Source organism: Onychostoma macrolepis, chromosome 01, assembly GCF_012432095.1.
Source record: "Onychostoma macrolepis isolate SWU-2019 chromosome 01, ASM1243209v1, whole genome shotgun sequence".
NCBI lineage: Eukaryota > Metazoa > Chordata > Actinopteri > Cypriniformes > Cyprinidae > Onychostoma > Onychostoma macrolepis.
Window position 1 is genome coordinate 490,476 of NC_081155.1, and position 16,880 is coordinate 507,355.

At 39.6% G+C, this 16,880-nt stretch overlaps 1 protein-coding gene and 1 pseudogene across 2 annotated transcripts in view; both read left to right on the top strand.

The window, feature by feature from the left end:
* Window positions 1-16,880, top strand: part of LOC131524708 (NACHT, LRR and PYD domains-containing protein 12-like) — a 183,473-nt pseudogene that overhangs the window by 117,050 nt on the left and 49,543 nt on the right.
* LOC131524461 (tripartite motif-containing protein 16-like) overlaps window positions 1-16,880 on the top strand; it is a 50,122-nt gene that overhangs the window by 26,149 nt on the left and 7,093 nt on the right. Inside the window, exons 5-6 of one of the 2 annotated variants that reach the window (XM_058751798.1) lie at window positions 826-872; window positions 15,145-15,324. In XM_058751798.1, the coding sequence (XP_058607781.1) occupies window positions 826-872; window positions 15,145-15,324 (227 nt within the window). Of the gene's footprint in view, window positions 1-825; window positions 873-11,500; window positions 14,401-15,144; window positions 15,325-16,880 lie in introns of those variants that run through there. The other variant, XM_058751721.1, reaches the window with a different exon arrangement.

Here is a 16,880-nt window from a genome sequence, read left to right on the forward strand (position 1 = left end):
AGAATCCACATAAGCTTGTTTTTCATCAACCGGTCAAAATTTACAGAAGGGAATGCAAATTTGATCTATTTTTGGCCAGACAAAAACTGCACACAGGCTGAACGTGAATGTAAGTCTGTGTAAATCCAGGTGGCGCTTATGGAGCAGCAGAATTACAGCTGTTTCCCTCCGTGTACAAAGAGGTTAAGAACACTACTTTATTAGGTATTACATGGAGCAAAGATGAAAACAAAATGTCATTGAATCTCTTCTAAAGACAGTCAGAACCTTCAGAGGTACTTTCATATAATTAATTCATTAATTTGTATAATTCCCTTAGCACTCTTTTAATACCTCCCAGATTTCCCCCATGTTTTCACACAAAACGAAACTACTACGTACTGTGTGCACCTGAGACTGTTAGCTAACTCTGTCTGCTCTATTTTTCCCAAATATTTTTGAACTATTTTAAACCAAAGCTGGGCTATCCCATACCCTCTCGCTCACAAGCGCTTGTCATTGTGAGCCTCTGTTGTTGTTTCAGTCTCCGCTATTTTGTTGTTGTTGTTCTGTCTCTTTAGTTTCAGTTTCTACTGTGAAACATGGCCCAGGTCAGTGTTGACACCTTGTGGAACATCTGATTACTGCAAAAATAATTAAATGCACATGTTACAAATATCGGGTTGTGCGTGTACTATTCTGATGACAAAATTTGCATCACACGCACTGTGCACTATCCCTCGTGTTTGCGTGAAAAGTGAAGTATACTTTTGGCTTAATACTGAAATAGTGAACGTGTGTGTGAATGATGCAGATCTACATTAATGTGTGTTTGTGTGTTTATAGTGTGGATCATGGAGGAGAGATCAGGATGACAGCGGGACCACGAAAGTGTATGTCTACAAACACACACACACACACACACACACACACACACACACACACACACAAACAGATTGTTGTTTGACTATATTGCTGAGCTCATCTCATAGACTTTGTTTTTCTCTCAGGTTAAAGATATCTTCTATTACCTAAACAAACATCACAGAAACCTGTGCAAAGCACTAGATTTAAAGAGAAACATGATTTGCCCAGTTCAGGGACAAATCATGCACTCATTTTTTTTTTTGTCTCGTCATGCTTGCCATATACATATACGCGTGTATAACTGATATAGGCTCGTGTTTTATTTAATTTTTCCTTTTTATTCGAAATATTCCCAAACGTGATGCATCTCAATTCCCAAATATGTGTAAGTAAATGCATTTTGCTCCTTTATAGATTATGTTAGTTGATCTATAGTGGGCGATGGGCAAAGTAGCCAAATAGTGTAATCTGTTAACTACACATAAAAACCTGTCTTTTTACTTAAGTACCAGATCTGGGTGTCATGCCATAAAATATTTTTAATACGACCAGAGTTCGGTATGACGCGTTACTGTATTCTTATTACTTTTCCTGGTAACGCTGTAATGTAACGCGTTACGTTTTACATTTATGTAATTTGATTACAGTTATGCCCTTTAATAAATCACCAGAGAATGTGAGCTAAAATGCAGATGAGTCCTACAACATTTAGATGCAGTGAAAGGCTGCCCATCATATTTCAAAATGTTGCACTCGACACTTTACATATTTTAGTCTGGCATTATAGTTTGGGAAAAGTTCAACAAGTGAATGTGTACAAGTTTATGTCACAGTAACACTAATATAAGCCTAAGTAAAAATAAATGACTCAGCTGGATTAAGCTGCGTGTCGCATCACATTCTTCTGAGGTAAATTCAAGGCTTATTCCTCACAGGGCGTCTTCTTCCAAAAGCGAAAAGAAGCCGAGATGAACTTGATTAATCTTTCTTTGTTTACGGAGGTGATGTGGGCATTCACATATTCGCGCATCTCAAGCCTGGTTTCGCGTGGATGATTATCTTCTAGCATGCGATGTGCCTGGGATTGATCACATTATAGGTGAGCTCAGACTAGGGTTGCCACCTTCAGCAAGGCAAAATAAGGGACACCCATCCCCCCACCACCACCAGGTATGGTCAGGGCCGTAGCTGGGGTTTGCGGGGCTCCAGTGCAGGTTGTACCAGTGGGCCCTGATTTGTGCGACATTCTACCAGAAAATTATCTTATTATTAAATCTGAACGTTGAGTCATATGGAGGACATGTTAAACTATGTAAAACGCATATCGTGCCATCTCAGCATGTTTTTATGATTTATTAAAATACATTTTTATACGCATTTCACCCATAAAATGTCAGGCCCTGTCACAGACAAATTTGTATATGTTAGAATGGTTACCTTATAAATTTCTTTGATATAAATAGCATTTTCTTATCGGTCACATGTCCCTGATTGTATTTAACATGGTTTTGTAATTCCTATAAGAAATATAAGCAACTTTTCAGTCAACTGTAGTACACAAAAATCACAGAATACCCGCCAGGCACTCGTATAGTTGTAAAAAAACTGCCTTTACATAGGAGATTTTTACAAAAACATAGCAGTGGATATATATACCCCCACATTCATCTACACAGTTAAAGAGATTAATTCATCAATATTTCCTCTAATAGTACATTTTTATATCATAATTTCCTGTGTGACAGGACTGACTTTATGGATTTCTTTGATACAGAAAAAGTTATGTTTTGTGTTCTATATTTGTGTTGTATATTATTATTATATCTTATATTAACCATTTGCACTCACGAGCATTATCTGACTCGCTTCTCCCGACCGCAGACGCAGGTTTACAAGCCACTTTTTCCTGCATTTTTCGGTCAATTTCTTGACTTTTCCCCTCTTATGAACAACACATTTTCGTACACGATAAAAGCTCCTTGTGATTTGAGCATTCATAAACAACACAAAACAGGAATTCTGAGTTTCTGCTACTGATTCCTATGGAGAAAAATCACTTCCTGCCCTCCAGCTGCATTTCGCGCGTCATCAGAATCACGTGATTACAAAAACCTATTTGTGAATGAATCGTTTGTTGCGATTTGCGAACCGATTTAACAGGTTCATTGAAAAGAATCATTTTGTTCATGAATCAGACACCGCTTCTGCGTCTCGGAGCACGTGATATATAAGGAGTAACGGTATGTTTTATGAAATGTTAAGTAAAAAGTACGATATTATGCTTTGGAATGTAGTGAATTAAAAGTAAAAGATACTTGAAAAATTTACTTAAGTACAGTAACGAAGTAAAGCTACTTTGTTACTGATCACCGCTGTTAGTTACTGGACAGTGCCAGTGATAACTTTCCCATTCAGCCCTACATCTGGAGAGTCTTGTGTTCAAAGGGCAGATTTGAGCTCTAGATTTTTTAAACCACGCAGGTTTAGCACGTGCTGCTCTCACGTGAAAGGGCTTTAACAGCGCGCGCTCTGGAGACTCTGTCACTATGGAAACAAAGACGCCAAAATGCAATCAAGCGCAAATGAGCTTCTCTAATACTTCTTATGAAATTCATTTCATTATAATTACTATTAGTATTATAAACAGTGCAGCATACTTATTTGTTTATTCAAATATGTGTTGGCCTTTGTAAAATACGGGACAAATCGCGTCCTGTATTGATTTGATATGGGACGCATCATTTTACCTTTAAATACGGGACGAATCCGTATTTTAAGGGACGGGTAGCAACCCTAGCTCAGACGGGAAAGACTGTACCTCGCGTTGGTTTCATATGGATTATTTTCATTATTTGACATTTACATTTAGTCATTTAGCAGACGCTTTTATCCAAAGCGACTTATAAATGAGGACAATAAGCAATCAAAATCAACAAAAGAGCAATGCAAGAATGCAAGTGCTATATAACAAGTCCCAGTTAGCTTAACGCAGTGCACGTAGCAAGGTTTTTTATAATAAATAAAAAATAAAACAGATAGAATAGAAAAAGAATAGAGGCCTTTTTTGCTTTTGTTAATTGCATAATAAATAAAAACAGATAGAATACAAAAAGATTAGAAAAACTACTTTTTTTTTTTAAAGAAAACAAGCAGTAAATGAATAGAGTGCAAGTCTAAAAGAGACAAGTTTTTTGTTGTTGTTGTTGTTTGTTGTTCTGCAGCTGCATTAGAGCTAACATACTTGGGTAAAGTTGGTTTTATATTCGGACTTCATCATTCAATTAATCACACTACATTGGACATTCAGTGGACATTCGCAAGTAAGTATGATATTAAAACAATACTTGGCCATTTTGATCGATTGTGAAAAAAATGTAGTAGGTTGACAGTGACGTTGCTGATTACACATATAATTAGAAAGTTATTGAACATTAGCATCAAGCTACATAAGACAATTAATGAGATTATTAGTACTTTTACACAAAACTCACTTTAAACCTCCATCGAGTATTTGTAATAACTTCCTTTTGCGATCACATGTGGAATTTGATCGTTTACTGTTGTTAAAATAAGCTATTTATATCCTTTTATATCGCTGCACAAATTAGCATTTAATTTGTACATATTTGTTACTGCTATCAAAATCCCCTAAATCTCAAGAAAATCACATACAAACCATATACTATTTTTATTGCAATTATAACAAACAAATATTACAGTATGTATAAAACAAAGAGAAAATACAGTATGTACATAACATAAGAAAATCATTTCAATACTAAACGAGTTATGGTTTAATAGGCCTAGTTCTTTTTCATATCACTTCATTCAATAAGCCACTTAAGTTAAACTTTTCTTTATAATGGTTTTCTATGGGAGGAAAATGCATAATGTGAAAACTTTGAGAGTTGCTTTCATATTCTGGACATATGCTAACTTGTAGGCCTATATCTAGTTTGCAACATTAATAAGGTGTATACTGAGTTTTGTCTTTTATTATTACGTTCTTAATTTATTAAGCCACGTTAATTATTTTTATAACTCTTTTCTATGGGAGGAAATATTTAACATGAAACTGTGCATTACTTTTATGTTCTGGGCTCCTCTGCATGCAAAGCTTTAAAGTGAATATAATATTAGTCACATCAACCTTAGTATTGTTATTTTTTTTAATTGTTGTTGGTCATTTAAATGTATCTTTTTTTTTTTAATGACAAATATCGGTATTTGGAATCGGTATCGGCGATACTGGCCCTGTATTTACTCAGTATCGGATCGATACCAAAATTTGCAGTATCGCACACCCCTATGTGACAGGAACAGACGGGGTGGGATATGAGACACAGTTATGATTGACAGGCGACGGACCAATCAGGTCTCAGAGAGTCACAGCGCGAGCATGGAGGAGTAAACACACAGAGAGCTAATGCTCATCAGATCGCGTGAATCAAGGCAAGGCAAGGCAAGGCAAGTTTATTTATATAGCACATTTCATACACAATGGTAATTCAAAGTGCTTTACATAAAAGGAAGTGAAATAGTCATTAAAAATAATAAGTTAAAAATAATAAAAATCACAACAATAAAAACAAAGTGATTTAAAAATTGATTTTAAAGAAATTTAAAACATTTAAGAATAGAAAGTGATTATACATAGTGCAATCAGTTCGGACATAGCACAGTGCTCATTCAACAAATGCACAGCTAAACAGATGAGTTTTGAGTCTGGATTTAAAAGTGGCTAATGTTTTAGCACATCTGATCTCTTCTGGAAGCTGGTTCCAACTGCGGGCGGCATAATAGCTAAAAGCAGACTCCCCTTGTTTTGTGTGAACCCTTGGTATTTCTAACTGACTCGATCCTAATGATCTGAGTGGTCTGTTAGGTTTATATTCAGTGAGCATATCTCCAATGTATTTAGGTCCTAGGCCATTTAGAGATTTATAAACGAGTAAAAGTACTTTAAAATCAATCCTAAATGTAACTGGAAGCCAGTGTAAGGACCTGAGGACTGGTGTAATATGCTCAAATTTTCTGGTTCTAGTCAGAATCCTGGCAGCAGCGTTCTGGATGAGCTGCAGCTGTCTAATGGTCTTCTTTGGAAGGCCGGTGAGGAGACCATTACAATAATCCACCCTGCTGGTGATAAAGGCATGAACCAGTTTCTCCAAGTCTTGACTGGAAACAAAACATCTAATTCTTGCAATGTTTTTGAGATGATAGTATGCTGATTTAGTTACTGCTTTGACATGACTACTAAAACTAAGGTCTGTCTCCAGAAACACCCCAAGATTTTTGACTTGGTTTTTAGTTGATTGACCCCTAGAGTCAAGGTATGCATTCACCTTGATAACTTCATCTTTGTTTCCAAATGCAATGACTTCAGTTTTCTCCTTATTTAACTGAAGAAAGTTCTGGGACATCCAACAGTTTATTTCATCAATGCATTGGCAGAGGGAGTCAATGGGGCTGTAGTCATTTGGAGATAAGGCTAAGTAAATCTGGGTATCATCAGCATAGCTGTGATAGGCAATTTGGTTCTTTCTCATTATTTGACTTAGTGGGAGCATATACAGGCTAAACAAGAGCGGTGCAAGCCATGACTCCGCATGTCATGGACGTCCACTTAGACTTATGCTCTCCTATACTCACATAATAACCTCTCCCTTCTAAGTATGACCTGAACCATTCAAGTACCATCCCAGAAAGCCCGATCCAGTTTTCCAGTCTCTCTAGAAGTATGTTATGATCAACCGTATCAAACGCAGCACTAAGATCTAGTAGTACCAGAACTGATATTTTGCCTGAATCAGAATTGAAGCGAATATCATTTATTATCTTAATGAGTGCTGTCTCTGTGCTATGATGTGCTCGGAAACCAGATTGAAAATTGTCCAGGTATCCATTTAAGTTTAAGTAGTTGTTCAGCTGATTAAAAACTACCTTTTCAATAATCTTACCTATGAACGGAAGATTTGATATTGGTCTATAGTTGTTCAACATTGTGTTATCAAGATTGCGCTTTTTCAGAAGGGGCTTAACAACTGCAGTTTTCAGGGAGTTTGGAAAAGTCCCAGAAAGAAGTGAAGCGTTCACCACTTCTAAGAGATCTGTTTCTAAACAGTCAAGCACACTTTTGAAAAAAGATGTGGGAAGTGTGTCAAGATAGCAAGTTGATGATTTAAGGTGCTGTACTATTTCTTTCAAAATTTTGCAATCAATTTCTTCAAAAACAGACATAGTCACTTCTTTTTGAAATTGCGGTCGAATCTGTGTGACCTCTGCAAAAGTGGATATGCCAATCTCCTTTCTGATATTATTGATCTTCTCAGAAAAGAAGGAAGCAAACTCATTGCATTTACTGTCGGAGAGCATTTCACTGGGAATCTGACTTAGGGGGTTTGTCAGTCTCTCCACAGTAGCAAAAGAGTGCGAGAGTTGTTTAAGTTACTGTTTATAAGGTTTGAGAAGAAGGTCTGTCTAGCTGTGGCTAGTTCCACATTGAAAGCATGAAGGCTGTCTTTATAGATGCTATAGTGAATTTCAAGTTTTGTCTTCCGCCACATTCGCTCAGCTTTTCTGCATTGTCTTTTCATACTCTAAACTGCTGTTGATTTTCTCCATGGTGATTTTTGTCTGCCATTCTTCTTGCTGACCCTTGTCGGAGCAATATCATCAATAACATTCTTAACTTTTGAGTTAAAAGAATCCAGGAGAAGATCAACAGAGTCTGCAGAAATGCTTGGTGTTAAAGATATAGCCTTCATAAATAGCGCACTAGTGTTCTCGTTAATGCATCTCTTTCTGACAGAGACAGATCTAGATTCAGTGGTAACAGAGATCAATATATCAAAGAAAATACAGAAGTGATCAGATAGTGCTACATCCTTAACAACAATGGATGAAATGTTTAGACCTTTACTGATGAGTAAATCTAGAGTGTGTCCACGATTGTGTGTGGGTTCATGCACATGCTGGATCAGATCAAAAGTGTTTAAAACAGTAATAATTTCTTTTGCAGTTTTGATTTCTGCATTATCTATGTGAATATTACAATCCCCTGCAATAGTAAAACAGTCAAACTCTGAGGAAATCATTGATAACAGTTCTGTGAACTCTTCAACAAAGGCTGGAGAGTATTTTGGAGGCCTGTAAATAATGATAAACAGAATGCGTGGAGCACCTTTCAGCACAATACCTAGATATTCAAAGGACAAATACTGACCAAATGACACTTGCTTGCATTGATAAACATCTTTAAATAGAGCAGCTACACCTCCACCTCTCCTAACAGTCCTGCAGACACTTGTAAAATTAAAGTTAGGAGGGGCTGTTTCACTGAGGACTGTTGCACTGCAGCTGTCTTCAAGCCATGTTTCATTTAGAAACATAAAATCCAGGTTGTTTGTGGTTATAAAATCATTGATCAGAAATGATTTATTTTTTAGTGAGCGAATGTTTAAAAATGCTAACTTGATTGAATTACATTTTGTCTCTACAGCAATCTTAGATTGACGCATTACAGGCCGCAGATTAGATGGGTCAGCCGTACGGCTTGAGAAGGCCTTAGACTTTCTATCACGTGATAAAACATAGATATAGAAGGCTACAGGCACACTGGGTTCCCGCTTGTTCTGTGAACATTTGTGAGTGTTGCTGCTAATATAGCGGGGACCCGACACATATCACTGAGAGCTGTTATCAGTTGTTTTTGGTTCACCTACAGCCGATGGAGGAGGGTTTGGGCCCTGACGTTGTGGCAGCGGTCGGAGAGCTCTCACAGGAGGAGGAGGGAGATCTGGGCCAGCTGTCTTTGGTGGTTGTGGGGCCCGCCGTTTTTTAGTTGATATCTGGGGGCTTGCAGCAAACGAGTGGGAGAGTTTGGTCCCAGCATACACCAGTTCCTCCATTTTCTGTGAGAAGCTTAGAAGTGGAGATTCTGGAGAGAGGGATAGTGTGTCTGGTGAGATGGGCTCTGGCTCTGGTGTTTCCGGTGGCTGTGATATGTTGTCCTGGCTTCCCTGGCTGTTTTCCAGATAGTTGTCCTTGGGTGCTGAGTCTTGGAGCTGTTGTAGTACGTCATAGTCTGTCTGTGAAGAGCTCGCTGGGCAGGGCTCAGCCGGGATAGTTTCCATGAGGAAAGTTTGTTTTGGCTGCGTGGTGTTATCAGTGTCCTTGTGGGATGTGTCAACCACAAGATGACTCTGAGGCTGACATGAAGTTCTGTGGTCACTCATATTCTGTCCAGGTGTGTGTGTGCCATTGAGGCCGTGTGGATTGGCACACACAACTGAAGGATGACGCAGGGAGAAATAGATATTGTCCTTTAGCACTCTCGCACCAAGTTTGTTTGGGTGGAAGCCGTCTAGTTTAAACAGTTGTCTATGGCCCCAGAAAATATTGAAGTCACCTCCCTGCTCCACAGAAAGCCCAAGTCTCTGTCCTGGACCCCCGAAGCCTACGCATCCTTCGAGAAGCTCAAGGAAGCATTCAGCACTGCTCCCATACTCCGATACCCAGACCCATGGACCCCGTTCATAGTGGAAGTGGACGCATCCACCACAGTGCTGTCCCATACCACGGAGAGCCTCCTAGTCCCATCTTTGCGCTTTTTACTCCAGGAAACTTTCCCCAGTGGAGCAGAACTACGACATAGGAAACCGGGAACTGTTCGCAATAAAGTTGGCTTTGGAAGAGTGGCAGATCACAAGAAACTCCAGTATCTACGCAGCGCTAAACGACTCAATTCCTGGCAGGCACATTGGGCACTCTTCAACCAATCTTCACCATCACCTAGCGCCCCGTAGACCGAAATGTCAAGGCCGACTCCCTCTCACACATTCATGCTCCCGATGTACCGTCTGAACCTGAAACAATCCTCCCTCCAGCCATTATAGTCATTTCCATCCAGTGGGACCTCACTTAGCCTTACTGAACCTACTCCGCTGGTAGGCCCAGAAGGGAAAACCTATGTCCCATCTTCTCTGTGGCAAACCCTTCTGGGCTCAATACACGACTTACGGGGCTCTGGACATCCAGGCAGCCAGCGCACTCTCTCGCTCCTCCAAGCTCAGTTCTGGTGGCCCAGTATGACCTAGGAATCATCCGGTACGTACGCAGCTGTTCAGTGTGTGCCATGTCCAATACCCTGCGCCATCTTCCTACAGAAAAACTGGTCCCCTTGCCCGTTCCCCGGAGCCCCTGGTCCCACCTAGGGGTCGACTTTGTTACCGATCTCCCGAATTTGGAAGGCCACACCTGCATCCTAGTGGCGGTAGATCGGTTCTCCAAGGCTTGTAAGCTAATCCCCCTGAAGGGCCTCCCGACAGCCATGGAAACCGCTCAAAGCCTGTTCCACCATGTCTTCCGGAATTTCTGAGGACCCCAGTTCATTTCCCATGTCTGGAAGGCATTCTTCAAGCTACTAGGGGTCACAGTCAGCCTGTCTTCAGGGTACCATTCCCAAATCAACGGCCAGACTGAGTGAAAGATCCAGGAGCTCAGACTGTACCTCTGGTTAATACTGCCATGACAATCAGCACAGCTGGAACCACTTCCTCCCATGGGCCGAAAATGCACAAAATACCACAGGGATGACACCATTCCAGTGCATAATCGGTTTCCAACCCCCACTGTTCTCCTGGACGGAGGAACCCTCCGAAGTTCCAGCTGTGGACTACTGGTTCCGAGCGAGCGAGAGAGTCTGGGACTAAGCTCATGTCCATCTCCAGCAGGCAGTGCGGAGACACAAGGACTTAGTAGACTCCCGTCACACCAATGCCCACCAGATCCCAATCACCCGAATACTGATTGTCCGCACCTGTCACAGCTCATTAAAGCTCCCTATATCCCTGCACTTTCCCCTCTGCCTACACCTGCAAGAGACACAAACCTGTTAGCATACAGCTAAGAACCCTGAAACCTCTATGTCAACTGGATTACTCACTTTAGGACTGTTGCCTTAATTCCGGTTGCCATATCTGTTAATAAACCTGCTGTTTCCTATCACTTACCTCTGCCTCTCCTGTGTGATTGCTGACAGCACCACACACACACAAAATAATCATAATAATAATAATAATAAGTATTATTATTATTATTAACTATATAAATTGATATGTGCATATTATGATAGAAAATAATCTGTGCAATATATAAGTTTTTCCTATATGTCTCCTCTGTCTGTCAGCATCAAGTTCAGCTCAGGGTAGATTAAGAAGTAGCAGTTCAGCCAATTTAAATATAAATATACATTTACTGAACTGAATCAACACTGAACTGACTTGAGCTCTAGAATCACACTGTTGGCTTGTTAGAGCTACTTTACAGCACAATCTCAATCTTTTACTGCTTTGAAACAATCTGTATTGTATAAAGCGTTATAGAAATAAAGCTGACTTGACTTGTATGCATGATAAACCCACAGCCGCTGCTTTACACAACACTAATCTGCACTGTTTTAGGCCTGACAGGGTTTTTCACAGACTTTTGTTTGGGCTCCGGAAGTCTAGGACCAGCACTGCTACTATATTAGTGAACACATTTGTGAATAGTGAGGACACTTTGGACTTAGCAAATATAGTCAAAGCTGTAAACACACACAGACATCTTCACTATTGTGTTGTTCTTGATGTTTCTCTCTTCTTGTGTTCAGATGCCTGTGATCTCACACTGGATCCAAACACAGCACACACTGAACTCGAGCTGTCTGACGAGAACAGGAAGCTCACACACGTGTTTGAGCGTCAGCAGTATCCTGATCATCCAGAGAGATTTGATGATGTTCCTCAGGTTCTGAGTGTTGAGAGTCTGACTGGATGCTGTTACTGGGAGACTGAATGGAGCGGAGATAATGCTGATATATCAGTATCATATAAAGGAATCAACAGGAAAGGAGTGAGAGAAGACTGTATGTTTGGATGGAATGACAAATCCTGGAGTCTGGACTGCTCTGATAACAGATTCACTGTCTGGCACAATAACAACAGCACTGATATACCTGCTGTCTGTTCATTCTCTAATAGAGTAGGAGTGTATGTGAACGTGTTGACCGGCTCTCTGTCCTTCTACAGCGTCTCTGACACACACACACTCACACACTTACACACATTCATCACCACATTCACTGAACCCCTCTGTGCTGGATTTACAGTTTATTATGATTCCTCAGTGTCTCTGTGTGATATTAAATTCTTAAATTCTCTTTCTGATGTTCACATGCACACACATTCATTAAAGGTGCCATAGAATGGAAAACTGTGTTTACCTTGGCATAGTTGAATAATAAGTTCTGTACATGGAAATGACATACCTTGAGCCTCAAACACCATTGTTTCCTCCTTCTTATGTAAATCTCGTGAATAAAAAAGACCACTGAAAAATAGGCGAATGAGAACATAACAACGACTGTAACATAACATTAAAATATTGTATCAATGCATTCTATGGCACCTATAAATCTCACATTATTAGGGGCCAAGCACCGAAGGTCATAGAACCGCTTGCGGGAAAGTTATGAAATTTGGCACACTGATAAGAGGAGGGTCTCAATTGTCACCATAGCAAATTTGGAGACTCTAACTCAAACTCTCTAGCGCCACCACTTGTCCAAAGTTTCACTCATGTTTATACTAATAACTTTTTTGAATTCTTTTTTCCTCTGAATTCTTGGCTCATGCCGAATCGAATGAACTCCAAAATTGAAAAATCGTAAGGTTTATTTTCACTATTTTCAATAGTTCGAAAAACCTACTTTTTCGAATTTGTTCTAGACAGTTTGTCTGATTTTCACCAAAATTGGCTCAGATCATCTTCAGACCATGCTGGCAAAAAGTTATGGAATTCAAGTTGATTCGTCAAACCGTTCCCGTTCTCGCAATGGTTTGGCGTATTGAGACGAAACTTGGTGTGTATTATAACACGTATGACCTGAGATTACCTGCAGTGTTTCGGTGCTGTGCCACCTAGTAGTCAGGAGATATGAAAAATGCATATTTTTGCTTATAACTTCTTAATGGTTTGGCCAAAAATCACAAATCTCTTTAGATTCAGTGCATCATGCTGTGTCGAATGATACCCGATTTTCCCATGTCAGCCATTTTTGGTGTCGGCCATTTAGAATTTTGTAGTAAAATGCTGTACTTTACAAACGCATTGATGTGGTAAAATCAAATATTCACATGCTTATAACTTTGGGTGTGGTCGACTTATTTTCACGGGAGTCACCTTTTTAGACTCCCGAATCCTTGCAGAGTCCAGCAATACCAAACTTGCCAGGTTTTGCCTCATGGTTTGTGCAACGTTGCACTTTAGCGCTTAAAAAACATTTGCCAATATCTTAGAAACCGTTACTCAGATCGACATGAAACCACCGTAAGAAATTCGAAAACATAGCCTGCCGGCTATATGCTAATGCCCAATTGCTAGAATTTTGATAGTAAGTGGCAAAAAAAGTCGGCCATCAGTCATTTTTTTCTCTTCTCATATATAAAAACGTCTATAACTCCAAAACAAAATGAGATATTTTCACCAAATTTGACACACATATGTATGGGCACACTCTAAAATTTGGTGGGATTGTGCCTCTTGGTGGCACTATAACTGAACAAAACTTGAAATTGCCATTGACTACAATAGAGTATTATGATATAAAATGCTATATTTCACAAATGCATTGGTGTAACATTACAAAACTCTGTATGTCCCATCAAGACCATGATCTGAAAGTACTCAAAAAGTTTTGAGACAGTGCCACCTTGTGGCATGATGCCAAAATGACACTTGAGGCTGTATCTCTGCAATGCTTTGGCATATTGACACCAAACTTTCTGTGTGCCATTGTCAACTCACACAGAACACACCACATTGATTTGATAACAGCGCCACCAATTGGTCAAACGGGATAGGCCAATAAATCATATTACTAGAGGTTGTATTTATTTTTGAGCCATTTTGACTAAAATGGCTTAAATTACTCATTTCTGCAGTTGGTCTGATGCTTGCTTCTGTAGCGCTTGGCCCCGTAATTGCTGCTTGCAGCTATATTTATATTTGTATTTATTTTTAATTTGTTTTTTATTGTCATCAAGAAGTTATAAATCTAGATCAAAGACACATTCTGTTCTGAATCTTTAATAAACAGTAATAAGTTTGCTTTAATATTTCTATTGTAAACTGATGATCAAATGTAATAAAAGTGTATTAGTGACTGATTTAATGATGAAGTGGTTTCTGAATCTGATGTGAACTGATGACAGTATGAATAATGATGAATGTGATTGAGATCAGCAGAATGAAACTCAGAATGAATCCGTCTCCTGATCGTCTGCTTTATTTTTCTGTCTGCACTGATTTAACACTCAGTTCACTAAATCTGTCGCCTCTGGCTTGCTCAGTTGGGGACACTTAATTTTTAGCGATTATCGCCGATTTGATTGCACAGATACTATTTAAACTAAACTGAGCTAGACGGTGACATCTCTGAACTCAATAATGAAATGCCTTTAACTGAAAATTGAGTGTTTAATCTTATCATTATACATTACTGACACTCTATCCTCCAATTTGATACTGTTAAGTGCTTTGACACAATCTGTATTGTTAAAAGCACTATATAAATAAAGGTGACTTGACTTGACTTGAAATTAATTCTGTACAAACACTCACAGTATCGACACAGTTGATCTCGCTGTCATTCCAGTCTTTCAGGAGCTTCAATCTGCTGCTTGATCACTAGAAAATCTTCATCAGCATCTCTTCTTCTGAAATGATTGTCTTTTCTGCTTTGTTAGGTCTCCACGAGCACAACAGCTTTATATGACAGAAGCCTCAGCTCTCACTCAGATATCTCGAGTGAAGAACAGGCCAAAGTAAAGCTGATATCTGCATCTGTTCATTTAAATATCTTTATTTTTCTGGGCAGCAGTAGTACTTTTTAAAAGGACAAAATAGTCATCAAAGATGAGGTTATTGAGCCCCGAGAACCAAAGCAGTGTGTCTGAGGATATTTCTACAAAAAAAAATTATATATATATATATATATATATATATATAGACAGTATACACACACACATATATATTTCATCAGCTGAGCCCAGTTGGATATGAATAGTAAAGTTCCTTCCAGATAATTTGTATAACAGGCTATTATTATTTTTACATTTAGATTTAGGTAGCTTATGTATGGCAGATGAGATGATATAAGATATAATGAATGATCAGAGATACTGTATGGATGTTCAGGGTTTTATTATTTATATTAAGAGCTGACGTGTGAACGGTTACGCTTGCACTCCACAGATACACCTACCGAACCAGAACCCATTCTCCCTCCAGCCCTGATCATCATCCCCATTCAATGGAACATCTCTAAGTACATCTGTGACGCCACTCGGACTCTGGACACACAGGCAGCCAGCGGACCCTCTCGCTCCTCCAAGCCCGGTTCTGGTGACCCAGTATGGCCTGGGATGTCATCAGGTATGTCCGTAGCTGCTCAGTCTGTGCCATGTCTAAAACTCCTTGTCAGGGCCAGACCGTGGCATAGGCTGAATAGGCAAATGCTAGGGGCGCTGCTGATACATAGGGGCACCAAAACGAATAGATTTTTTTTTTTTTTTTTTTTTTTTTTTATTACCAATTCTACTTCGATACTATAAATTTAAAGTGTTACACAAAAAGCGACCGTCCCACAAAAACAACTATTTCATTGCTCTCCTCAGTTCGACGCATGATCTTCCCCAGCACAGCCGCACTTCCACATACATCAGTTACCTGATTGTAAAAGATGTTCACTTATAAATTATCACTGTGTCAAAAAGACCGAAGCCCTCTGGTGCCCAGGGAAGAGAAAAAAATGCTCTGGATCGGCGTATACGACAGCGTGTTCCAGTTCCTGACAATATCCAGCAACTTCGCACAACCATTGAAGAGGAGTGGACCAGCATTCCACAGGCCACAATCAACAACCTGATCAACTCTATGCGAAGGAGATGTGTTGCACTGCATGAGGCAAATGGTGGTCACACCAGACAGGTTTTCGGACCCCTCCGGACACCCCCAATACAGTAAAACTGCACATTTTAGAGTAGCTTTTTATTGTGGCCAGCCGAAGGCACACCTGTGCAATAATCATGCTGTCTAATCAGCATCTTGATATGCCACACCTGTGAGGTGGATGGATTATCTCGGCAAAGGAGAAGTGCTCACTAACACAGATTTAGACAGATTTGTGAACAATATTTGAGAGAAATAGGCCTTTTGTGTACATAGAAAAAGTCTTAGATCTTTGATTTCAGCTCATGAAAAATGGGGGCAAAAACAAAAGTGTTGCGTTTATAATTTTGTTCAGTGTAGTTGCGCAGGAAAAATATATTTACACATACCTCGTGTCTCTAGCGACCCTATACACTTTTTACAAAAAAAAGAAAAAGTAATCAGAAACCAGGCATTCTTTTATATTTTATTATTTTTTTCATTATATTGTTTATAATGCATATATTGAGGAATAGCCTACTAAGAAAGTTGATGTCTAACTTAAAAAAATGAAGGAGGGAGAAGTGAATGATTTCCCGGTTCGCTAAAGACATGAGGTAGCCTATGCATTTAAGGGCTATAGATGAGGTAAAAGTTTGTGAAGAAACTATGTTAGCCTAGTCTAGAAAGACTATAGACTAAAAGTTTAAAATAGGATAATAACAATCTCTGGAGTTCCAGAGATCGAAGATTTTGTAACATAACTGTAATTTTTCGTGTAACATGACATCACCAAGATTCGATACCAAGATGGCGGCGCGAGTACATCGCGAGGCTCTGGGTCTCTCCAGATTTTGCAATTTTGCGGTATTTTTCTTACTCATCTCGGGCCTGTTCGTGCAGAACAGTTGTGCCTTTATATCGTACACCTGTTGTGAGCTTTTGGATATCGGTTTGCGAATTTCCGACACTTTTATGGACAATCTTCGACTCCTTCCTGAGATCGCTAGGACACCCGAGGCTATGCACCCTACCCGGCCGGGCGGAAGTGCTCGCAGGCG